Consider the following 24,964-nt stretch of genomic DNA (forward strand, 5'->3'; position numbering starts at 1 on the left):
CCGCCCCCGAAGCTTTCGCGCGGGGGGGGGGCCTGAGGGCTCGCTGTTTGTCTCGCGAGAGCGGGAAGCCCCGCCCACTCGGTGCCGCGGAGAGCGGGGTGCCGGCGCGAGGGTCTTTGTCTGCGGCCTGGGCCGCGGGGCCGGCGGGTCTGTGCGCGGGCGGCGCCGGGCCGTGCGGGCCGCTGGGGGAGGGGCCGTGGGGGCGGAGGTGCGGTCGGGGGCGTGTCCCGTGGGGATGCTGGGGGCGCGTGGGGGGCGGGCCGGGCCGTGGGGGCGGGGGTTTCTGGAGCCCACGGGGACAGTCGGGCGGGCGCGGGCCTCCCGTCAGAGCTGAGCTCGGGGCCGGCGCTGCGGGCGGGCGCAGGACAGCGAGAGCCGGGGCCCTTCCCGCCGCGCCCTGCTGCAGCCGCAGGTGTCGCTGGGGGAGCGGGCCGGGGGGGTCCCCGCCATGGTGGCCTCACGGCCGCAAAGCAGCGGCGGCAGGAGCTGGGCCAGCCCCGGGAGATGGGGGCCAGGAGGTGACGCAGGCCACGCAGCCCCCTCCTCGGCCGAGATCCCCTCAGCGCCCCCGGCTGGCCCCGGGCACAGCCCCCGCCCCACAGACTTGCCGGCGCTGCCCGGGGCCCCGCTGCCTGGCAGCCGAGGGGCCGCGGGAGGTTGGCGGACTGGAGCCCCGGCGCCGCAGCACGGAGCGGGTGCTGGAGCCGCGCCCGGCCATCCTGCCCCGGGGACGCGGAGCCGGGCGTGGGGGCGAGCGTGCGGACCTGCGCCGAGGCCGCGGCCCGGGCCGAGGGTTGCAGCCGGGGCAGGAGCAGGACGAGACGCCCCAAGTGCGGCTTTTCCCTCTGACGTGGATGCGGCTGTCCCCGCCCGCCCCGTGTCCCCCACGTCCCCGCTCCCCCGTGACACGCTGATCTCGTCCCCAGGTCGCGGTGAGCGTGCGAGATGCCGTCGGCTGCGGCGCTGCAGGACCCCGGTGACTCCTGGCCGGAGCAGCCCGAGGGCCGTGGTGCGGACAGGCCCGTGGAGGAGGTGGGAGAGAGGGACACCCCGGGGCCTCGGGACAAGCCACCTCCTGTCCCCGGAGAGGGGCCCCGGCCCCCCCAGGACTCAGGTGAGGGACCAGACGCAAGGGCCGGGCGTGGGGCCGGGCGCCGGACGGCTGTGCTGCATGCGGGGGAGAGGATCCAACGCCTGCCCCAGCCGGGACGGGGCTGCAACACTGGTAACCGCAGGGCTGGGCTGGGACTGAGCTCTGATCCCGCGGCGGGGCAGCTCTCAGAACAAAGAAGTTATATCTTGGGCCGTGTTGTGCAGCCATGGTGCCAGTCAATGCTGCCATGGTACCCCAGGCAAGGCCCTTCCCCAGGAGCGGGTGTGGAGCTGTGACTCTAAGCCAGGGGCAGGCAGTTATTTTGCGTGGAGGGCCACTTGCAGAGTTTTGGCAAGCCATCAAAGGTCACATGACAGGCAGCCAGGGGCAGATAAATATTAAGTTTTTTAGGGGCCCCTGTGGGCCTGATAGAGTGGCCTGGTGGGTCGCATGCAGGCCGCATTTTGCCCACCCCTGCTCTAAACTGTCCAGAAGCAGGAGGCACCGTTCCTCCGTGCAGAAATCTCTGCCAGAACGTGTTGCTCCAGGCAGTGCTCCCAACAGATCAGCAGTGTTTGCCCAGTGGTCCTGGAAGCATTTCCCATGGCCTGGAGAAGACTGGCCTTGCATTTTCCCTCCTTTTAGCATGTGTATCTGACACAGCGCTAACATCCCTCGAGCTTGTTCCCAGGGAGCCGTGTCCCTGCCAGCTCTGCATGGTGTTGTGATGACCACCCCAGACTGGGACAGAGCTACTGGGGCTCATGTTCAGCCTCGTGCCCTTAGCAAGAGCTGTGGGACGTGGAGTCTGCCTTCTCCCCGCTCTTCCACACACCGAAGCCTCCATCTGCCTTAGCCCCAGGCCAGTGCAGGAGACAAGCAGGGCTGTCCCCGTGCCAGCAGCACCAGCGCTGCCCTCCGCGCTCTTCCCCACCCGCAGGTGCTGGGACCCTGAGCAGCGCTGAGCAGAAACCTCCCGGAGAAGAGCCTGTGAAGCTGGATGTGCAGAGGACTTGCCCAGGGGGACTGGAGGAGAGGGGCTCCCTGACACCCGAGCCAGGCCCAGGGCAGAAGGGGCAGAGCCTGGAGGTGAGCAGGGCACCGGGTGCAGTGGGGGGGAACACAGCTGGGGCAGAGCCAGGAGGAGCCGGGGGACTGTAAAAAAAAATCCGGGGAGCAGAGAGACCTGAAGAGCATCAGGCCTGTGATACTGGATGCTGCAAACAGCCCAAGCTGACATTAGCAGGAGCTGCCTCCCTCATGCAGATAGCTGGGGGTGCTGACATGGGTAGGCCTGGTGAGAGTGCAGGGAGACGGGGCTCCCTCCCTCCAAAAGTGCTGGCCCGGCTGCATCAAAGCACCGAGCCAACAGACCGTGATGAGCTGGGCTGAGGCCGACCCTGAGCTCCCATGTCCACAGCTGCATCCACCTCGCGTGTCCGCTGAGTAACAGGGGATGCTGCAGCCCTGCCTGTCCTGGCTAAGCCTGCAATGAGCTGTAGTGCAGACGGGGCCATGGGGCTGGGAGCAGCTGGCCCAGGAGACACTGATGGTGCAACGCTTGTGCCCGCAGCTCCGGGAGGTGTTTGAGGACGTGGCAGTGTATTTCACGCAGGACGAATGGGAGCTGCTGGATGATGAAGACAAGGAGCTTTACCAGGACCAGATGCTGAAGACTTACCAAGCCCTTGTTTTCTTGGGTAAAGCTCTGGGTCTTGCTTCTCTATGGAGCTGTGTGGACTCTGACCTTTTGTAGTCACCTCCCTGTGTTTCAGTAGTCTCATCCTCGCGAACTTTTGGCTGGCGGTTTCAATCCACTTCCTCCCAGTACTCTGAAAGTGATCAAACCTCTCATATTTCATATTGATATTTCCTCCTTCATTTGATCCAGCCCCCTTCACTTGTCTCTTCCCCATTCTTCTACCTTCTGGTGCTTCCATGTTCAGCAGCTTTCTCCTGACATAATTTCCCTTTGTCTTGCCAGTGTGTTCATATCATCTCCAGTTCATTGTAGATATATGCATCAAGAGATGTTCCTTGAGGGACCATTCTTATTTCCTCTCTCTTGCCTAGTGTATGTCCTCCAAATATTTTTAATAATCCTAACATGTTCAGTTCTATGATGTCTAAATCCCCTTTCTCCTCGTTTGGTTACTGCCCTGCAGAAGTTAACAGAAGTCTTAGCAGCCTCTGCTGCTACAACATGTGAATAATGCATTTCCTCAACTCTTTGTGTAGTGACATATGTACACATACGCTGCTACACGTGTATACATGTTGTAACCCAGGTATTTCTACCACGGGGTCACTTGAAGCTTCTGTCCACATTCCTTCTTACTACCTTCATTTTCCTAGATCAGCGACTCTGGCTTTGCTGTATTTACATTAAGATTGATGTGCTCAAACTCACTCTGCCATTCTCAAAAGTTTTCTTGTACTCTTCCTAAAATGCCTCCCCATACCAGACACCCATAATTGTGATAAAAAGAACCAGGTTAGGTGCAGGGTTTTAGGTAAGAACCAGTTTAGATTTTAGGGGTTTAGTTTTTAGGTAAAACACTTTTAGGTAAGAACCTCTTTTCATTTCCAGATGATGCCTAATATAGGGGCTTATTTTGGCATGTGCACAGGGTTGAGGGACTTACCTTTTACTAGGTCAATTTGCTTTCCTCATGCTTTCTTTTCCCTCCCCGTCTCCCAGAGGATGTGCTCAAATGCATTCTGTGGCTCAACAAACACCACAGAGACCTTTTTTGCATTATGGCCTTTCACACGCCCTGAAATGTGTGTCTTTCTGCCACCTTTGGTTCATATACGTGGCTTCCTTTTCCTGCAATTACACTGAGGAGATAAAAGTTATCCATCCATAAGTCTGTCCAATATCTCTTCTTTTTTGGTACCTCGAAACCAGTAAGAGCATTACCCTTTTGCTCCCTGGTGCATCATGGATCACTGCATCTCCATGCCTGTCCCTGGTTAATGCCCTTTCTAAACCAGGAGTGGTTGTTGCTTTGTTTCCTGTGACCATCCCTCCACTATATGGGTGACAAGGACCAGCATCTCTTGAAGGCTTCTCCCTGCAGTGCCTTCTTTTTCCTAAATGCCTGTCCTTCCTTGTCCATCGAGGCTGTAATAGAAAACTTGAGTTCACTAGATCCATTCCCCAAATCCCAGCTGGTTATTCTGCATCCAGTACCCAGTCTCTAACCCTCTTTAACCACTGCCCCAAACAGGATTTCGAGGTCCCACACCTGCCTTAATCTGCTGCATCCAGCAAGGACAGGTGGAGCTATGGGTTTGTGATCATGAGGACCGTGGTGAAATCTCAAGGTCAGAGGACCTGCTGCCAGGTAAGTTGTGTCTGTCCCCTCCACCCGACTCCGCTCTCAGAAATGTTCCAAGTGCAGGGGGCCTGGGGACTGCAGACCTGCCGGGTGCTGCCCCTTCTTGGGTACTGACCTGAAACACAGTACTTTGTGCTGTAATGTGTCCAGGCAGGTGTTCCCACTACCTGAAATTCAGCCATTTGGGGACAAGCAGCTGTGCCCTTCTCCCTCTAATGACAGATGTTAGGGACCAAGCAAGTTTGCTATCTTAATTTTTTGGTCTAGATCTGGTTTCCCTGGGATACTGTGATCTTAAATTTCCATCTTCACTCAGTAATATGAGTTTATTTCCCAGCCCAAAGTAGCTATACCTCTAACACCTTCTCCCAGGGCATGATGGGATTTGTAGTCCCCCATGGAAATCAGCATGGTATGCAAAGGCTCTGTGTAGCCCTCAGTGTTGGACAAGAAAGAAGCTGAGTCTCTCCCTGGCTTCTGATCAGGTTGGCCTGGAACCCAGAAATGTTTCATCCTGGTCTCAGGCTGCATTAAGTGGTTCCATGGCATGGGGGGGATTCAAAAGCTTTCAGGTTGTGAGAGGAAGTAAGTCCCCCATGTTTTGCACCAGAATTGCCCCCTTTCTGTTTCATCTCTGGGGCCCTGAGTGCATTGAAGCCTCAGAATCAGCACAGAGTCCAGGTTCAGATTGATGCCAAAGCCTTAGACGCGTTGCAGACTCCTGTGACATAGGCCACCTGAGACCCATCAGCAGAATAAAGCTCCATGGGCTCATTCCCTGCACCAGACCTTGCCCCGGAAGCAGGCAGGAAGCGCAGCCCTGCTCCTTTCAGAAGAGAGAGCCACAGCTCTAAGACCTCCTCTTCTCCTCAGCTTATTATAGCATGAAGCTATTCAGGTAGAGTCCTAACACATGTCCGAAATGTGCTTCTGCTAGCAGAGCTGGAGGTGATGGGGCTGACAGGTGGGCCAGATAATCTGACAGTCTGGTTCTGAACTGCACTGAGTTGGGAACATTAACTTGGCATAAGGACCTGCCCCTCCATGACCCTGAGTACTTGGGGTTTCGGAAGGAAGACCTTGTTTTCTTGGGTGAACGCAAGTGCCAAGATCCAGGCCTGTTCTAAGGCCCATCCCAGCAGAAGCAATAGCAGTGTTTGTCCCTTGCCAGCAGGGTAGTAGCTAATCTGGATTTTGTCTTCTCGATGCAGGAGGTGCCTGGCTGCTAAGCAGAGCTGAGGAGCAGACTCCTGCGGAAGGGCCTGCAGGCCTGGAACCACCATGGACTTCCCGATGGCATTTGGGTGAGATGGACTCCCTGAGACCTGAGAGAGAGAACTGGCACAAGGGTCCAGGGAGATCCCCAAAGCATAAGAAGAATGTAGCAGTGAACCAGATACCATCTGCAGTTGGGCTTGAGAGTGGAGAAAGAGCAGAACCCAGAAAGAGCCCTGGGTGCAGGGAAGAACTTGTGGAGCTGAGAGACCTAAAGAGCCACTGGAAAGAGGGAATGCATCCAAACCAAGGCAGTGGGGAAGGCCTCAGGGAAGAGCTGGAGCTCACTCCTAACCACAAAGTCAGGGAAACCCTTAACTGCTCATCTCTCCTGCCTATTCACAAGATAAGGAACACATGGGAGAAGCTCCACATATGCACCAAGTGTGGGAAGAGCTTCACCCGATCCTCCTACCTGACCCAACACTACTTCATACACACTGGGGAGAAGCCACATCAGTGCTCTGAGTGTGGGAAGAGGTTCAGCCTGTCGTCCTACCTGACCAAACACCAGCGCATCCACACAGGGGAGAAGCCACATCAGTGCTCAGAATGTGGGAAGAGCTTCACTGAATCCTCCACCCTTGTCCGGCATCAGCTTATCCACACGGGTGAGAAGCCATATCAGTGCTCAGAGTGTGGGAAGAGCTTCACCCGATCCTCCAACCTGACTCAGCATCGGCTCATCCACATGGGGGAGAAGCCATATCAGTGCTCAGAGTGTGGGAAGAGGTTCAACCTGTCTTCCTACCTGACCGAACACCAGCGCATCCACACAGGAGAGAAGCCACATCGGTGCTCGGAGTGCGGGAAAAGCTTTACCCGATCCTCCAACCTGACTCAACACCGGCTCATCCACACAGGGGAGAAGCCACATCAGTGCTCAGAGTGTGGGAAGAGGTTCAACCTGTCCTCCTACCTGACCAAACACCAGCGCATCCACACAGGGGAGAAGCCAGATCGGTTTTCATAGTGTGGGAAGAGCTTTACCCAGTTTTCCCTTCTGGTCCACTACCAGGTCATCCACACACAAGAGGAACCACATTGGTGATGAGAGGAATGGCAAAAGTTCATCCAGTCTTCCAACCTGGCCTGGAACCAGCTTATCCACACAAGGGTGGGGAAAGTCAAATCAGTGCTCAAAACAACAGAAGACCTGTGGTGGGCTAATAGTGGGTGATTCTACATTGAGACACCTGCTTCCTTCACCCAACCAAAACCATGCTTCAAGTGACACCCCCCCCCACCCGGGATGCCTACGAACAGGCAGTCCCTTTCTTTGAGCACATCCACTAGCCTGAGGTGTAACCACTGCCACCTCCCAGGCCCTGGTCTTTGTTAGGGCTGTGTGCCACCAGGGAACATAGACCTTGTTGACCTTAGCGCACTAAAATGTTGGGGTGCTTCTTTCAGCTTGAAGCATTCACTAGTAGTCTCCTGTATGGAAGGAAAGTAAAAAGGCCCCGCCCACCTTAACTAGCCGAGGGGCTATACAGGCAAGTCTCACCCTCCTAAGCAGTTACAGCAAGGTGTGCTATGACAGATTAGCTGTATTGCTCAAAGAGGTGAGAGGGAGGAAGGAATACAAAACAACAGAACATTGAAAGAAAACCGGCTTACCCTGGCACCCCTTGGAGTAATTAGAAACAACGGCCGCAAACTGACAGAGAACAGTTTAGGTTAGACATCAGGAAGGACTTCTTTATGGTAAGGGTTGCCAAAATCTGGAATGGGCTTCCAAGGGAGGTAGTGCTCTCCTTTACCCTGGGGTCTTTAAGAGGAGATTAGATCTGCACTTTGCTGGGGTCATCTGACCCCAGGGATCTTCCTGCCGAGGGCAAGGTGTCAGACTCGATGATCTGTCTGCTCAGGCCCCTTCCAACCCAAACATCTATGAATCTATGAAAACTTGTGCAAAACAGAATGGGCTTGTTGGCGCTTTTGATTTGCGCCTAAAGGCAGAACTCTAATTTACTGGCTACATTTCAGGTAAGCTAGGTACATATACATCCAGGGGATTCTGGAGGCCTGTGCTTCAGTTTGTGTTTCCAAAAATGCCTCTCTGGAGGCAGTGCCCACCTAGACCAGGTGACCTGACCTTGAAATGCCTTTTCTGACCTCATTCCTGGTTCCAACTAGAAGCAGGATATATTTAAACCTAGCTGAGGCAGACCAATCTTTTTAAAAGACATCCCCATCCCCAGGTGAAGGGTCCAGCATCACCAAACTGGCCTGACAGTACCTGAGTGGGGAACTGAGACAGGGTCTGTGCACCACAAGGAGGGGGATGGGAGCTCTCAGGCCTAGGGACAGAGAAGTAGAGGGAAAAATTCCTTCACACCTTCACTGACCAAATACTGGGTCGTCCACACAGGGGAGAAGCCACGTTGGTGCTCAGAGCGTGGGAAGAGCTTCCCACAGTTCTGCCACCTGGCCTGGGATCAGCTCAGCAGCACAGAAGAAAAGCCACATTGGTGCTTACAGTATGGGAAGAGCTTTCCCCACTCCTCAAAACTGGCCCAGCACCGGTGCATCCACTTCTGGGAGCATCCATAATTTTGCCAGCAATGCAGGAATGGTTTGGGGACGTCTACCTGCTCAGCACCCACCAGCGTCTGCATCCAGGCATGCAGACTCATGCTTGTGGGCTGCAACCATAGTTCACCTATCACTTTGCCCTTCTAGGGCAGTACAGAACCCAAAGGACACAGAGGCTGGCCCCAAAGTTTGATGAGGTGGAGGGGTTAAAAAGAAACCCTTCGGGCAGAGGCCAGCCCAGATGCTGAGGTAACGTGAGATGCTCTTCGCCTTGGAGGCTGTGCCATCCCCATCTTTCTCTGAAGGAGTCAGTGCTCCCAGGGGCAGAAGTGTCTTCACAATAAGGTGCCCTCCCAAAGACAGCTGTCCTCAAATGACTTCTAGTGACTCTCTTTGGCTGATTCCCAGCTTTGTTCTCCCTCCTGGTCCAGGGGCCAATATGTGAGGCTCTTGAGTTGGAGGAGGAAGGACACTTATTGCTGGGAAGGCATTCCCTGCCTTCCACCCTTACCTCACTTCCCTTCATCTCATTCTCTATGAGCCTCCTTGCTAATTAAGCCCCACAACTTAACATAATATCTCTCTGGGGCTTGATTAGCAGGGGCGGAAGGTCTCCCTTGATTAGCAGGGGCGCTTGTTCCTTCCTGCAGCTAGGAGTGAGCAGCAGTGGGGCTGGCATCTCCCTGCCAGGTGCCAGCTGCCTTGGGGGCTCTGGGGGTCTTTGGTGCTGTGCTGCAGTGCATCTGTCACCAGGGAGCTGCACCTTCCACTGCCGTCCCTGCACACTCCTGCAGGTGCATGTGTGAGACATCACAGACACGTCACTGACTCATGCCACTGTCTTCACTTTCTCCCAGTACTAAATGGCTGCACTGTCCTGGCAATGCTCAGGTATTCTCCTCCGAAGCTATGTCGCCATAGCTTGTCACCACAGAGAGGCACCCACTGTGCGGGCAATCCACTACCTGTACTTATGCGTAGTAGGAAACTGCAGCAGACTAATCTGCATAGTAGCTCCTGCACACAGGTAAGCAGAGATACTTTACTCTGCAGTAGTCTCCTGCGCAGTAAATTGTCTCTTGGGGACACCTGGTGAGGAGGCACAGGCAGAACAGCAGCAGGGACATACTTCAGAGAAGAGACCCATCCCATCAATGTGGGCAAGGAGGGGAGGACTTTTGCCAGTCCCTGTCAGGCCTGTGTTACTTGGTCAGAGGCAGTGGGGAGCTGGGCAGGAGCCCCCAGGAATCCCAGTCCTGCACCTGGAGCAGGCCAGAGAGCCCTGAACGGAGCAGGAAGGCCATGCCCTGTTGCATGTGGTGGTCAGTGTTGCCTTGGGGGTGGGAAGGGGTGGACATGAACAGCAGCCATGGTGTGCCTGTGCAGAGATAACTGAGACAATTAGTCCTATGGAGCTGTCATTATGAGTGCAAAATGAATGTGTTAAAATTGCATGAAACAATCCCTGTGAGTTGTTTTCTTCCCAGGGAAAGTGGCCTTCATTTGCTTGAGATGAACTCACTCCCAAAGTTGAACCTGGGTCATTTTAATGCTGAATAAGAATTTCATACAGGGGGATAGGAGTGAGGGGCAAAGACTGCTCACCTACCATCACCCTTCAGATCCAAGGTAGGCTTTCAAAAGCCAGATATTTCCTTCAAAGTGTCCTCTGTTTTTAACACTGGGTAAAACAAAACTCACATTGCAGATACTTCATTTAATGCATCAGGAAAACTACATTAATGGATGTGTAGACATGTTGTATGACTTTATGACTCAACTGTATGAGCATTAATCTTGAGACCCGGTTGCCTTGCACGAAAGTGAGGTAATACCAGAGGTACTGCTCTCAGACCTGGTGTCGGTGTTGCTGTCTCATTGAGTGTTATTTTCCTTTTATACGGTGATCCATCAGATTACTTATTACGTTCCACAGATGTCTTGAGCTATCTTGTGCTATGAGCTTGTTTCACGTCTTGGTCTGGGTGTGCTGTCCCAACCTGAGACTGAACTGTTCGCCTTGTACATCCGTCTCCCCCTTCCATCTCCTGACAGGAGTTTTCACCTGGCTGACATGTTAAGTTCTGCTTCTATAAGGGGCTCATGCATTGAACACTTTCGCTAATCAGGCCTACTTCAGGCAATATTTTTGTGCAAATTTGATCAGTGTTCCAAGGATGCCTACACCTGGCTGGCTCTCTGGACCTGGCTGTTCGTGTGTGGGTGATGTGCTGACTAAAGCTAGGTCCCAAACCCCAAAATTGCAGGACCTTGTTCCCAAACCAGGAGACAATCTGGGATCCACAGTTACAAATTCTCCTACTTCAAAGGCTGTGTATGTGAACTATGTGGTGCACCCAAGTGTCCTTGACTGAGGGAAGACTTACACATGGGATGCAGTGCACCATCTTAGTCAACCCATCATAGAGAATCCAATCAATTCGGGAAGATCCATAATAAAGTCCATCAAAATAGTGGACTATAGTGGTCGAGAGGGAGTGAGGAGGGACTGAAGGAGACCATAGGGGTTTTCAGTTGGCTTTGTTACGTGGGTGCCAATGTTAGAGGAACAGATGAACACTTGCATGGTTTTACCACACAAGGCCACCAAAGCAGTGGGGGAGTAGATAGTTTTTCTCCATTCCAGGGTGGCCAGCTAACAGGGAGTCATGGCAAAAACATAGGGCCATGCGTCTGGCTGGACCTGTGGGCATGTAAATATTACCCTGAGTGAAGAGAACTGTGTCCTGGGCTTGAGGCAATGGGCATACGAAGGCAGCCTGCTCTTCAAGAGGAACTTCTTCCCAGGTGGTGGCTGAGACAGCGGAGTAATTGGCAAAGAGATGCAAGGATGCCATGTGGCTTCAAAAGGGGTCAAGTTCCAGTGGTCCCTGTGCCAGCTTAGCATCATATTTCACTTTCTGAGAGAGCATCTGCCTTCCCATTTCTACATGATCTGAAAAAGTGGGGCAAGGAAAGGGCCAACCCCATCCAAGCTGTCTCTGGTCAAGTGTTTTGGCTGCACACAAATATTCTAGTGTTGTGTGAATGAAATGTGTGTCCAGAGGAGGAACAAGGGGCAGTCTGCAGAGCTGTGCTCACTGGGAGATTGGACTGCAACTCCCAGAGCCCCCTGGGGCTCGTAGGGAGGGAAAAAGGAAGAGGAAGCTGCAGGCTGGAGTAAGAGGGAAGGAGCAACATGCAGGTGGAGCCTGGCCAGCCCTGTACAGAGGAATGCAGGGGAGCTGGAGGTTAGGGTTACTATCAGTCTAGGTTTTCCCCGCATGTCCTCTTCTTGAGCCCTCTGATCTCTGTCCAGGAGGGTTTTTTAAATATGACCAAATGTCTGGTATTTTGCTTTGCTCCACTGGTGGGAGCAGGGGAAGGATGATCAGAGGCAGCATGGAGCCCAGCTGTCTGCAGCTGCAGAGGCCCACACAGACCCATGTGGTACTCCATGCTGCCTCTGATCACCTTTCCCCTGCTCCCACTAGTGTAGCAAAGCAAAACACCGGACGTTTGGTCATGGCAACAGGACGGGCTCGGGCTCCGACGGGGCGGGGGTTTGTGGGGGTTTCCTGCCCCTCCAGTGGGGGAAAGGGGAGGGGGGGCAGTGGGGAACTCTGTGGCTTGGCCCAGTGCCTGTGCTCACAGGGTGGAGTGGCCAGGAGAGGCTGCTGTGGTAGGGGGAAAGAGTGGGGAGCAGGCTGTGGCCAGGCTGGGGGTTGTGAAGGAGTCCCCCTCTCTGTCTGCCCTGCCCTGGGACATTCGCCTGTGTGCTATCTGATGTTAACCTGGTCACCTACATGACAGGGCTGGAGAAGTTCCTGCGTGGGGGGGGGGCGGCTCACTCTTCCTTTGTTTGGCAGCAGGCATTTTGGGGAAGGCGAAAGCATTCATTTTGAGAGACAGATACTGAAGCCTCTAGTCTCCAGAGCGCTCTCAGTCTGTGGATGTACCTGAAATTTAGGCAGTATATTAGGGTTATGTATTTTGTATATGTATTCAAAGTGTCCTTGAGCCCATTCTGTTTTGCTTAAGGCATTTTCCTCTAAAATCTCTTTCCTCTATGACCCCCCATCCTCTCCCTCTCCAATCAATAAATGCTATTTGTTACAGCATGCCTGGCTGTGGGTTATTGAGGGAAGAGGGGAAGGACCAGCTTTTTTCCCCTCTTTGCTCAGCTGAGCCGAGGAGAGTTTGGCTGTGTATTAATTAACGCAGTCCTACCTGAGTTTATCCTTGGTGGCTCCAGGCTATAAGAAGCCCCCAGAGATTTTAACGGGGTCAAAGTACTCCCAAGGTCTACAAGCACATAGCCCAAGATGAAACCAGAGCCTGGGTGGTGGCAGCAATTACTCCAGGCTTGCAGGTGTGCTCCAGGAAGGGGGGCAGCTGGACTTAAGCACCAGAGGGGAGAAAACCTGGGGGGGCAGGGGGCTGCAGGTCAGCAGTGTGAAATACCAGCGGGGATGGGGAGGGCTGCAGGTTGGGAGTGAGGGGCACCATCATGGCCCAGGGGGCAGGGTACTGCAGTTTGGGAGTGAGAGCCACTGGCAGGGCTGTGGTCAGAGGGTTGGGAGTGAGGGGTTGTGGCTTGGAAGTGAGGGACAACATAATGGGCAGGAGGAGGACACTTGCATGTCACTTCCCCCCTACTCTAATCATACCCCTCCCCCCATGTAATAGATGTTCTTTTTTGGCCCTGAAAATATGGTAACCCTACTAGAGATCTCACTGGCTCGGGCAGCCAGCACATGAAGAAGCTGGATTCAGACTTGGGGGTAGCTGCAGGTGTTTGATCACGCTTGGGATTACAAGTTTGTTTGGGGAACACTTCTGGAGGTGTTGGGGTGGTGGGGAATTAAGGTACTGAGTGATTGTTACCACAGTGTTGATGTTTCTTTACCTTTTACCTGTTCCCTGCCTTTGGCCCGTTGACTTGTGACCCCGACCCCTATGATTTGTTATATATAAGTGGGAATCCCCTCTTGCTTCTTGTGGCAATTTCTGGACTGCAGGTTGGCAACTCGGTTTTTGTGATCTGTAAGAACCTGTACTTTGTGCCATGGTTCTTCACAATAGTGCCACCACTGTAACAAAAACTTCTAGGACCTGTGGCTCTTCCCCCGACTTACTTTTCTTCTTTCTCTGTCTGTTCACATGTCTGTCAACCTGGTTGCCTATGCAACCAATTTGCTGCCTACCTGGCTCAGGTAGGAGGGAGTGGATCTAGCCTCTCCATTGTTTTGAGTTCTGGTCTCTTGACATGGGAGCTGGAGTTTCATAGTTTCATAGTTTGTAGGGTCGCAGGGACCTGAGCAGATCATCTCGTCCGACCCCCTGCCATGGCAGGAAAGAGTACTGGGGTCAAACGACCCAAGCAAGATGTTCATCTAACCTCCTCTTAAACACCCCCAGGGTAGGAGCCTGCACCACTTCTCTTGGAAGCTGGTTCCAGACCCTAGCCGCCCTGACCGTGAAGTAGCGCCTCCTGATATCTAGCCTAAACCTACCCTCTGCCAGCTTGTGACCGTTATTCCTGGTCACTCCTGGCAGTGCTCGGGGGAACAGGGACTCCCCCAATGCCTACTGATCCCCCCTGACTAGTTTATAACAGGCCACAAGATCCCCCCTCAGCCTTCTCTTGTGGAGGCTGAACAGGTTCAGGTCCCGCAGCCTGTCCTCATAGGGCCTGCCCTGTTGTCCCCTGATCATACGAGTGGCCCTCCTCTGGACCCTCTCCATGCTGTCGACATCCCTCTTGAAGTGCGGTGCCCAGAATTGGACGCAATACTCCAGCTGCGGCCTGACCAGTGCCGCATAGAGGGGGAGGATCACCTCCTTGGACCTGCTCGAGATGCATCTGTGGATGCATGCCAAGGTGCGGTTGGCCTTCCTAAGTGCCTCCCCACACTGCCGGCCCGTGTTCATCTTGGAGTCAATGATGACCCTCAGATCCCTTTCCGCCTCTGTGCTGATAAGAGGGGAGTTCCCCAACCTGTAGGTATGGTGCCGGTTGTTCCTCCCCAGGTGCATCATCTTGCACTTGTCTGTATTGAAACCCATCCTATTCTTATCCACCCACCCTTGTAACCTGTCGAGGTCTGATTGTAGCCTGTTGCATCCTTCCAATGTACCCACATTCCCCCACATCTTAGTATCATCAGCAAATTTGAACAGGGTGCTTTTTACCCCCTCATCCAAATCGCTGATGAAGATGTTGAACAGTGCGGGCCCGAGGACCGAGCCCTGCGGGACCCCACTGCCCACGTCCTTCCAGGTTGAGAAGGACCCATCCACTACCACCCTCTGGGTGTGGCCCTCCAGCCAGTTGGCGACCCATTTGACTGTGTGGGTGTCTACACCACAGCCCCCCAGTTTCTTAATGAGAGACAGTGTCAAAAGCCTTCCGGAAGTCCAGGAAGACGATGTCCACTGCTCCCCCTGCGTCTAACGATCTGGTGATCTGATCGTAGAAGGCCACCAGGTTGGTGTGACAGGACCTGCCACTGATGAACCCATGTTGGTTGCCCCTAAGCATGCAGTCTCCTGCTGGCCCCTCCTGGATGTGTGCCAGCATAATTTTCTCGAACAGCTTGCCTAGGATCGAGGTGAGACTAACCGACCTATAGTTTCCCAGGTCCTCCTTCATGCCTTTTTTGAAGATGGGGACCACGTTGGCCCTTTTCCAGTCCTCCGTTACCTCACCAGAGCACCACAAGTGCTCATAAAGTTGTGCCAGGGGACTTGCAATGACCTCGGCCAGTTCCTTTAGAACTCTAGGGTGGAGATCATCCGGGCCGGCTGACCTGAATACGTCCAACCCCTCCAGAAGCTCCCTAACTAAATCCTCGCTAACCCGTGGCCCAGGTGTGCCTCCCCCGGGGCCCAAGGGGGGCCCAGCAGGGAGGTGGCTGTTCTGGTCCCTACTAAGGAAGACGGAGGCAAAGAAATCATTAAACATGTTAGCTTTGCCATCTGGTGTGACGACCAAGTTACCCATGTTGTCCTGCAAGGGCCGCACATTACCCGGGACCTTCTTTTTACCCCCTACGTAGTTAAAAAAGGACTTCTTATTGTCCTTAATCTGGGAAGCTAGTCCCAGTTCCATCTCTGCCTTGGCCTTCCTGACTGCCCCCCTACATCCCCAAGCAACTACAGAATAGCCCTCCCTGGTGATGACCCCTTCTTTCCATTGGGTATAAGCCTCCTTTTTAGCAAGGAGACATTCCTGGATTCTTTTGGTGAGCCACAGAGGCTTGTGTGCTCTCCTGCTCGTTTTGATCCTCGTTGGGATTACCTTCCTTTGGGCTTGGAGGATCGTCTCCTTGAGGAGCGACCACTCTCCTTGGACACCTGGCTCCCCTCCCCTCCGGGACCTCAGTGCTTCTGCAACTGTTCTCCTTAGCTCATTGAAGTCTGCCCTCCTAAAATCTAGGGCTGCTGCTTTACTGCAGGCCTTTGCCATCTTGTGCTGGATGGTGAATCCCAGCAGGCGATGATCGCTGTCGCCCGGGTGGTCGAGCACTCGCAGCCCCCTCACCAGGTCATCACCCGTGGCCAGCACCAGGTCCAACAAGGCGTCCCCCCCGGTGGGGCTGTGCACTCCTGGGTTAGATGGAGGTCCTGCACTCTGGCCAAGAACCGACGTGAGCGGTCAGACCTGGCTGACTGCTCCTCCCAGCAGATGTCCGGGAAATTCAGGTCCCCCATGACAACCACATCCTTAGCCTTCACTACCTCTGTGAGCTGACCCAAGAATTCCTGGTCAAGCTCTTCCCCCTGGTTGGGAGGTCTGTAGTAGACTCCCACCGTTAAGTCCCTTTCCCCTCGACTGCCTTGTACTCTAACCCAGAGCACTTCAGAGTGCCCCTCCCCTGGCTCCTTGCTAATTAACAAGGATGTGTATTCCTCCTTAATATAGAGCGCCACGCCCCCACCCCTCTTTCCTATCCTGTCCCTCCTGTACAGCCTATAGCCCTTGACATTCACCGCCCAATCATGTGTTTCATCCCACCACGTTTCCGTGATCCCCGCTATGTCTGGGCTGGTGTCAGCCAGCAGGAAGGCGAGCTCCTCCTGTTTGTTGCCCATACTACGAGCGTTTGTGTAGAGGCATTTGAGGCCTCCTGTGGGTGTGTGTACTGACCCCTTCGTCCCAACGTTACCCTGGCCCCTCTCTCTTACCTGTTTGTTCGCTTCGCTCGTCGGTCTGGGCTGGGCTGTAGTTGTGGGTGCTGTTTGATCTGGCAGTCTGATATTTCCTCTGCCCTCATCTTCCCCTTCCCCCAATGAGCCTAGTTTAAAACCCACCGGAGGAGGTCCGCCAACCTAGAAGAGAACACATGCTTACCTTTAGGGGAAAGGTGGAGCCCGTCCCATCCCAGCATGTCTCGTCATGATGTGCCGGTCGTGGCTGAGGAAGCCAAAGCCCTCCTCGAAGCACCATTCCTGCAGCCGCCAGTTGGTCTCCGCGATGCACGTTTCATGCCATCTGCCTCGTCCAGTCACTGGCAAGATAAAAGAGAAAACCACCTGTGCGCCCATCTCCTTCAGCACGCACCCCAGAGCGTGGTAGTCCTCCATCAGGCGATCAGAGCTCCTCCTGGCCGCATCATTAGTACCCACATTGACTAGGACCATAGGGTAATAATCGGTGGGCTGGATTACAGTCTGGAGCATCCCTTTCACGTCCTGAATCCTCGCTCCAGGTAGGCAGTATACCTCACGTTAAACCAGTGTCACTCCAATAGGTAATACTGATGTTTTTCAAGTTGATTGCTCAGCATCTAATAACACCTGTCCTTGACTGAGTCTAGGTGATGAGGTCAGGAGGGCTATTTAAGAGGGTGCCTCCATGCTGGTGGAAGAGACATATTTGGGAACATGAAAACAAACAAACAGCCTCTGGAGCTCGGGGAGAACTCTGACGGTCAGAACATCCCCTGGTTCCTGCTGGGGGTCAATGCACGCTCTCTCTCTCTCTCTCTCTCTCTCTCTCTCTCTCTCTCTCTCTCTCTGGTAGGGGAAGATTCATATTTTGACCAGAACAGTCTAGCTTTTATGTTGTAGCCCGGGGGCTTTGCGTTTTATGTTTTCTGTTTCACCAGAGGACCTGGTGAGGCTATAAGGGGTTGGAGGAGGCCTCATAGGAGCTCCACGATAGCGTGGGGTCTCCTGGTGCTGGAGAGGGTGAAGCTTTGGGGGCGCATTGGCCCAGCCCCAGAGTTAAGGGGGCAGCGAGGAGCCCCGGAGCTAGGGGGGCAGCGAGGAGCCTGAGAGTGAGGAGGGGCAGTGAGGAGCCCTGAGTTAGGGGATGGCGAGGAGCCCCGAGAGTGAGGAGGAGTGGCGAGGAGAGCAAACGAAGGGCCGAGACATAATAACAAGGCCCAAGTTAGGTCATACCAGCACCATCTGTGAGACTTGGGCTGCAGTGTAGGGGAGGAAAAGGAGCCGCAGACAGCGCCCCCTGTCATCGGGGCGCATAACCCGCTGATTACAATCATCTGCTAATCAAAAGTAAGATCAAGGCATGGCAGGTGAGTAAGCAGGCGGTTGGCCCATTGCAGAAGGGCGGAGCCACACGTCCCCTTTGTTCTGGCTGAGTTCCTCCTCCCTCGGCCACCAGAGGGGAACTGCCCTCCTGGACTTCTGCCTGGGCTTAAGAAGGGCTAAGCTCCGCCCCTTCCTAGCTCTAGATTTCCTGGGTTGCTAGGGCAACCAGCACCTATGCAGTCCTGGTGACTGGCAGCTGCGCTTCCCCCTTCCCACCACTAGGGGTCTCCCCCGAGCCGTTTCTGCTCTCAGTCGCAGGGCACCTGAGAGCTCTGCAACAAGGTGCTATGTCAGAGATAGTCATGCCATCTAAGTGGATTCGAACTTCCTTTAGAGATGTTTGAGGCTGAAGAACCAATTGTTCCTGTTGATCCCATTTTAATACATGGGGGTCTTGAAACTGGGGCCCTTAAACTTTGGAGGGGAGCAAGGTCTGTGATCAGAGGACTGAAATCTAAAACTGTTTTCTGTTGTTGGCCCAATTCTACCTTGTACAGTCCTGACTCACAGAATTCCTCCAAGATGGCAGTGTGTCCATAGAATTTAAACCAAATTGTTTGCATGAGCTTGTCACAGTGTGTGCCCTTTAGTGGAACTACCCAGTCTGGGAAACCTTGCTGAACCAGGTCATATCCAGCTAAGGTCCAGTTCAGGCTTCCCAGTTTGTAAGGAATTGTGTTATATTCTTGCCTGCTGGCGTGATCAGAGGTAACTGCAGTTTATTTTCTGGTAACAGACGTGTCTAGGTCCTGACTCCAGTAATGACATGAAGAGGCATGGTCACTCCTCAAACAGCAGAGGAAACTAGGGGTACTGTGCACCCTTCACTGTGCCCATCCTTTGTGATACCGTCCCTAGTTGCCTCTGATGGTACAGGTTCCTCTGGAGTCCACATTGGCTTACAGAAAGATGGACTGGAGCCGGGGATAGCCTCAGTTCCATAACAAAACTGGAGTGGCTTCCCAGTGGCACTCTGTGTGCAATTGGCAAAGTTTTCCCAAGGGCAGCCTGGGTCACGATGCTGTAGGGCCAGGGGGTTGCTTCCATTCCCACAGAATCCATGTATGTGGCACAGCCATGGAGCCTTGCTGAGAGGAGTTGGGTGGAGGGGAGAGCTGCAACTCACCTGGCAGCAGGGCCTCTGACCTGGAGATTTTCCCACGCTCCTCATCATCACAGCCCCAGAGCTCCATCTGTCCTTACTGGATGCTGTGGATTAAAGCAGGTGTGGGACCTCAATATCTTGCTTGGGGCAGTGGTTAAAGAGAAGTAGTGACTGGGTACTGGACACAGAATAACCAACTGGGATTTGGGGAATGGATCCAATGAACTCAAGCTTTTTCTAGGGCCATGATGGACAAGGAAGGATGGACATTTAGTAAAGAGAAGGCAGTGCAAGGAGAAGCCTTCAATAGATAATGGTGCTTGTCACCCAGGTACTGGAGGGATGGTCACAGGAAACAAAGCACCAACCACTCCTAGTTTAGAAAGGGCATTAACTAGGCAAAGGCATGGAGATGCACTGGTCCATGATGTACTATGGGGCAGAAAGACAAAGCTTTTACTGTTTTCAAGGTATGAAAAAGAAGAGGTTTTGGACACACTTGTGGATGGATAACATTTATCCTATCTGTGTACTTTGTCAAAAAGGAGTGGAAATTAGGGTTGTGTGAAGTTATGGTCACTGATTCAATTTGGAGAAGATTTGGCTTGATTTAGTGGCTGAATCATCACATTTGAATTGAATTGGGAGACCCATAAAATGCTCTGAATCAATTCAAAGCATCCAAATCAATTTGAAAAAGATTTAGTGATTTGGAAATGGTGGTCTTGTGGGGAAACAGAAACTGAGAAGTAGGAGGTGGGGGGGAGGAGGAGGGGAGAGACTGCTCTGATATTGACATCTGTCACTGGCCAGTGACTGTGATTTTTCCCTGAGTTCCCTTCCAATCACAGTGCTCTCAGGCAGGGATGTAGAAACAGCATATAAGGCTCTGTGTGAAGCCTTTCTGTCCCTTTTGTGAGCTGTCTGTTTGGAAGCAACAGTATGTGAAAGGCACTGGGTGCAGTGGCTGGCTTCCTAGTCAGCCTCTTCAAGCTTTTGCTAGTCTCTTTTCTAGGAAAGGATTGGATACACCTTTCAAATATATTACAGATCAAAGATACAGTAAACAGATAGAAGATGTGTGTGCTTACTATATGTTCCAGCACAGCAAACATTATGAAGCATGCTGGAAAGACAGGTGCCAGGTCTTCTGGCAGGGGAGGGAGAGGAGCTAGAGGGGATAGGTGGAGAGTTGTAAGTCCTCCCTCCTCCAACCACAGACGCACCCTCTTTCCTAGCAGTGATGAATCTTCTGCTTCCCATGGGCAACTGGTGCCACCTTAGTCAGGGGGCCACTTGCCCCCCCAGTGACCAGTCAGAGACCAGGAAGTGTCTCCCCCCATGGCCAATCCCATGGGGTGGGGTTCCCCCTTGCCTGGTCCTGCTGACCGAGGGGGGAGTCCCCCCGTGACCGATCATGAGACAACTGATGGCTGCAGCCGATCACTGCAGCTGCTTCTGGGAGTGGCTGTGGCCACTTCTGGGAGCACAATAGTGCTCCATTCCCTGGCTGGTGCTTGCAAGGGGGGCACTGGCACTCGCATCTGCCCCCCCACCTGTCGCCTAAGTGACAAGTGTGGCTGATCAGGGGGTGCACTGGTGTTCTCAGGGGGTGCACGTGACCCCCCATTCAGCCCCTATGCATCACCATTGCTGTTGCCAGTGGGAGCAAGATGGTGGGAGCACTACCTCCACTAACACCAGAAATAGCCTCCAGTGTCAGCATGAGTCTCATCCACCTCAATTTCAGCTCCCAGTGCCAGAGGAGGAGCTAGATCTGGAACCAGGGGAGCTCAGTGCCATATCCAGGGAAATTCTGGGGAAGACGGCTGAATCCGAGTTTGTGCTCCACACCCTCACAGTTCCCCTACAGGCAGGTCTCTTCTGGAAGGGCCTTCAGAGGAGGCTGTGCAGCCGGGGGGTCAGCTTCCCCTGCTATTGTGCCTCTGTCTGCGGAGGAGGGGGATAAGACAGGAGCCCCTCCGGCAACCCAGAAGTTGTGGCGGGGGGGAGTGTAATGTATTGTGGGATCATTTTGAGTTGGCAGATGATCCCAGTTATGCTACCTGCCAGCACTGCTGAAGGCAGAGCAGCTGGGGCAAGGAGGTAAGACACTTCACCGACATTCAGATGCTGCTGCATCTCAGGAGGCAACACCCCCTTGCCCTAGCTCCTCCTCAGCCTGGCAGCAGTGGGAGCATGCCCAAAGGGAAGCCTCCCTCTTGATCAAAGGGCCCCATCCCCATGAAGCAGAGGCAGGCCACCCTGGAGCAGTGGGCAGGGGGGAGCCACAGACAGAGGCAGGCACGTTGCAAGGGTGAGCAAGGTCACCCAGATCACTGGGGAGATGCTTGCTCTGGATGGCCAGCCCTTATCCTTTGTTGAGTGTCCAGGGTTCAACCAGGTTGAAGGACTTCTTATCTGCCCCAGAACCCCCCTGCACCCATCTTTGTGGCTGCAGCAGTGGCTAGCAGGCCTGCCCCAAGACAGACACAGTCCTGCAAGCACCCATGACATGAGTTGTGCCTGTCAGCAGTTTGGTGCAGGGGCTTCTGGGGCCCTGCACCCATCTCCTTGACAGCTGGCAGGCTTAGTGGCCTCAGCAGGGGCTACCATCCCTGCAGCTTTCACCCTGCTGCACGTTAACACAGTGTCACTCATGTCACGAGTTTTGCTTCTCTGCAGCTCGAGGTACAGTTTCCCCCAAACCCCTGCACCGATCCTCTTGAAACCTGGCAAGCTTTGTGGCCTCAGAAGGGGCTAGCAGGCCTGCAGTTTTGACCTCGGTGTGTGTGAGTGTGTAGGGTGATCTTAGCCTCTTCTTTCCTCTGTACCCACCTGCCACGACTTGGATTTTACAAGAAAAAGGAAGGAGATCAGTGAGCTTTGATGTTTATGATTGATAAATGCCACCCTGATGTTAAATGCTCAAGGTGAGAGGTTATTTTCCAAAATAACAGCTACAATAACAAAAGCCTGGCCAATTACTTCATTGGCAAGTTGCAGATAAAGTTGCTACCTTGAAGATACATTGTAACTAAATAGTTCCCACCGCCAATTACTTCATTAGTTTTCAGCGCCTTCTTCCGCATCTTTTATTCCTGACCTGCGGCTTGTGCCGAGAGCGGCCCCCTGCTCCTCTCACCCAGGGTGTCCAGCACGTTTCTAAGCAGTTGTTGCCCCAACAGGGTCAGGGACTTCTCCTAACTCCTGCCTCCCCGTGAATGGTCTTGGAGACTGACTCTCATCCAGCTCTGGGCACAGCCGTGTCCCGGTGTCTTAGGGCCCAGTGTCCCGGGCCATCGTCCGTCTCGTGTCTGACTGTCTCCTGGAGACCCAGTCACTTCTTGGGATCTGGATTAACCCCAAGCTTGTCTTGTGCCCGCAGGCAATCAGGCAGTGTCCTGGTGCCGGCTTTCAGCTTTAACTCCTGTTTCCATGGGCTAATCACCTGATCTTCTCTCAGGTGTGAAACTGCTTCCACCTGGCAGGGTGCATGCGCTGCTCGCTCTTCCCTGCGCATGCCTCAGTAACGGTCTCCTGACTGGCTTAACGCATACACGTGACACAAGTTTTGCTTGCATTGGGATGCAGTTTCTCTGAACTCCCCACACCTATCTCCTTGAAATGTGTCAGACTTTATGCTCACAGAAGGGGCGACCATTCCTTCAAGTTTCATACAAATCAGGCCAGAAATGACAAAGTTGTAGGCTGTTTCGACCTTCCCCATTATAACCTATGCGTGAAACGTTGAAACAGCGTGGAACTGCTTTTCTCTTCCGCTCTCCACCCCATTTCTCTCCTCAGCTTACACCTTCACTGATCAGCTCTCTTGCATGCACACCAGCCTCTGGCTTCTTTACTACTTATACCATCCAGGAAGAGCAGAAAGCAGCTGGAGATGCTTCCTCAGCCTGATGAGGGGCATTTATACCCAAAAGCTTGCAAAGAAATTGCCCTACTATTTGAGTTGGTCTTATAAAAGATATCAGATTTACCCAAGAAAACTTGTCACTCTTTGCCTGGCATTCAGGCTACCTCAGTCACCCTGTGGGCTGACTTCCAGGATCTAATATTTCCTGGGAGGTTTCTGAGGAATTCATGACCTGCGTCTATGGAAGGGAAGCTAAAGAGAATTTTGAGAGAATTATTCTGGCACATGCCCACAATGGGCCGGGGGGGGGAGATCATGCTTAGGGGCAATCAACATGGGTTCATTAGTGGCAGGTCCTGTTAGACTAACCTGGTGGCCTTCTATGATCAGATCAACCAAATCCTTAGATGCAGGGTAGCAGTGGACATCGTCTTCCTGGACTTTTGGGTGGCCTTCGACACGGTCTCTAACCCTGTTCTCATCAAGAAACTGGGGGCTGTGGTGTCGACACCCACACAATCAGATGGGTCGCCAACTGGCGGGACGGCCACATCCAGACAGCGGTGGTGGACGGGTCATGTTCGACCTGGAGGGACGTGGGCAGTGGGGCCCCCCAGGGCTGAGTCCTCGGGCCCGCACTGTTCAACATCTTCATCAGTGACTTGGACGAGGGCGTAAAAAGCACCCTGTTCAAATCTGCTGATGACACTAAGATGTGGGGGGACGTGGGCACGCTAGAAGGGAGGAATAGGCTGCAATCAGACCTAGACAGGTTACAGGAGTGGGTGGATGAGAATAGGATGGGATTCAACACCGACAAGTGCAAGGTGCTGCACCTGGGGAGGAGGAACCAGCACCATACCTACAGGCTGGGAACTCCCCTCTTGTCAGGGCAGAGGCAGAAAAGGATCTTGGAGTCATCATTCATGCCAAAATGAGCATGGGCCGGCAGTGTGGGGACGCGGTCAGGAAGGCCAACCACACCCTGTCGTGCATCCACAGATGCATCTCGAGCAGGTCCAGGGAGGTGATCCTCCCCCTCTATGAGACACTGGTCAGGCCGCAGCTGGAGGACTGCGTCCAGTTCTGGGCGCCGCACTGCAGGAGGGATGTGGACAGCATGGAGAGGGTCCAGAGGAGGCCACTCGCATGGTCAGGGGGCAGCAGGGCAGGCCCTACGAGGAGAGGCGACGAGCCCTGAACCTGTTCAGCCTCCACAAGAGAAGGCTGAGGGGGACCTAGTTGCCTGTTACAAACTAGTCAGGGGGGACCAGCAGGCACTGGGGGGTCACTGTTCCCCTGAGCACTGCCAGGAGTGACCAGGAATAACGGTCACAAGCTGGCAGGGGGTAGGTTTAGGTTGGATATCAGGAGGCGCGACTTCACGGTCAGGGCGGCTAGGATCTGGAACCAACTTCCCAGAGAAGTGGTGCAGGCTCCTACCCTGGGGGGCTTTAAGAGAAAACTGGATGAACACCTTGCTGGGGGTCATTTGACCCCAGTACTCTTTCCTGCCATGGCGGGGGGTCAGACTAGATGATCTGCTCACATCCCTTCCAACCCGACCAACTATGAAACTATAAAGACAGGAAGAGGATGCTGGAGTTTAGACAGGGGAAAGGACCAACATGGGGTAGGAACCAAACCCAAGACAAATTTTTAAAGCGCAGCTTTGCTCAACCCTAAACCTCCCACAAAGTCTAGTTCTTGTTGTTACTGCTTAAGGGCAAGTGCAGGAGCTTCACACTTTCCCTTTCATCCCCTTCTGCAGATGACTAGAGGCCCCTTTCTGAAGCCTTTGCCCAATTGGAGTAGATTTGCTTTGGACTGCCTCACCAGTCTGAGGAGCTCTTCCCCACAGACACCCAGGGAGTCGTGGGTACCGGCTGTCCCGGGCTGGTGGCCTCTGGCAAGGCTTCTCCACACAGCTGTGAGCAATGGCCACGCGCTGGTGCAGCTGGTGCCAGGTGCTCATGACGATGTACTGGCACACGTACACCCCTGCTGGGCACGGGGTCAGTGTCACCCACGGGGCAACATGCCCGTGTGCTCCGTCCCAGCCCGGCCCTTGCCTCTGCGAAGGGGTGGCCAGTGTTGCATCCAGCCCCTTCCACCCATGAGTCGAGCCCACCACAAGAGGGGAATCGCGCCCCACCCCCTGCCCGGTCCTACCCCAG

At 54.0% G+C, this 24,964-nt stretch overlaps 1 protein-coding gene and 1 long non-coding RNA gene across 2 annotated transcripts; one reads left to right on the forward strand and one right to left on the reverse strand.

Moving 5' to 3' along the window:
* Positions 1-16: 16 nt before the first annotated feature.
* On the forward strand, positions 17-11,832 carry LOC149875761 (uncharacterized). Its single transcript, XM_090031141.1, has 6 exons — positions 17-147; positions 927-1,225; positions 1,950-2,182; positions 2,667-2,793; positions 4,327-4,443; positions 5,649-11,832. The coding sequence occupies exons 2-6, from the start codon at positions 946-948 to the stop codon at positions 6,683-6,685; spliced, it is 1,794 nt and encodes a 597-aa protein (XP_089887267.1). The 5' UTR covers positions 17-147; positions 927-945; the 3' UTR covers positions 6,686-11,832.
* Positions 11,833-23,060: 11,228 nt separating this feature from the next.
* LOC149875762 (uncharacterized) lies at positions 23,061-24,931 on the reverse strand. Its single transcript, XR_016439762.1, has 2 exons — positions 24,624-24,931; positions 23,061-23,885 (listed from the first exon to the last, which is right to left on the reverse strand). It is a non-coding gene; the product is annotated as an uncharacterized LOC149875762 (long non-coding RNA).
* Positions 24,932-24,964: the final 33 nt, after the last annotated feature.

Source organism: Crocodylus siamensis, chromosome 1, assembly GCF_052110815.1.
Source record: "Crocodylus siamensis isolate JL-2025a chromosome 1, ASM5211081v1, whole genome shotgun sequence".
Lineage (NCBI taxonomy): Eukaryota > Metazoa > Chordata > Crocodylia > Crocodylidae > Crocodylus > Crocodylus siamensis.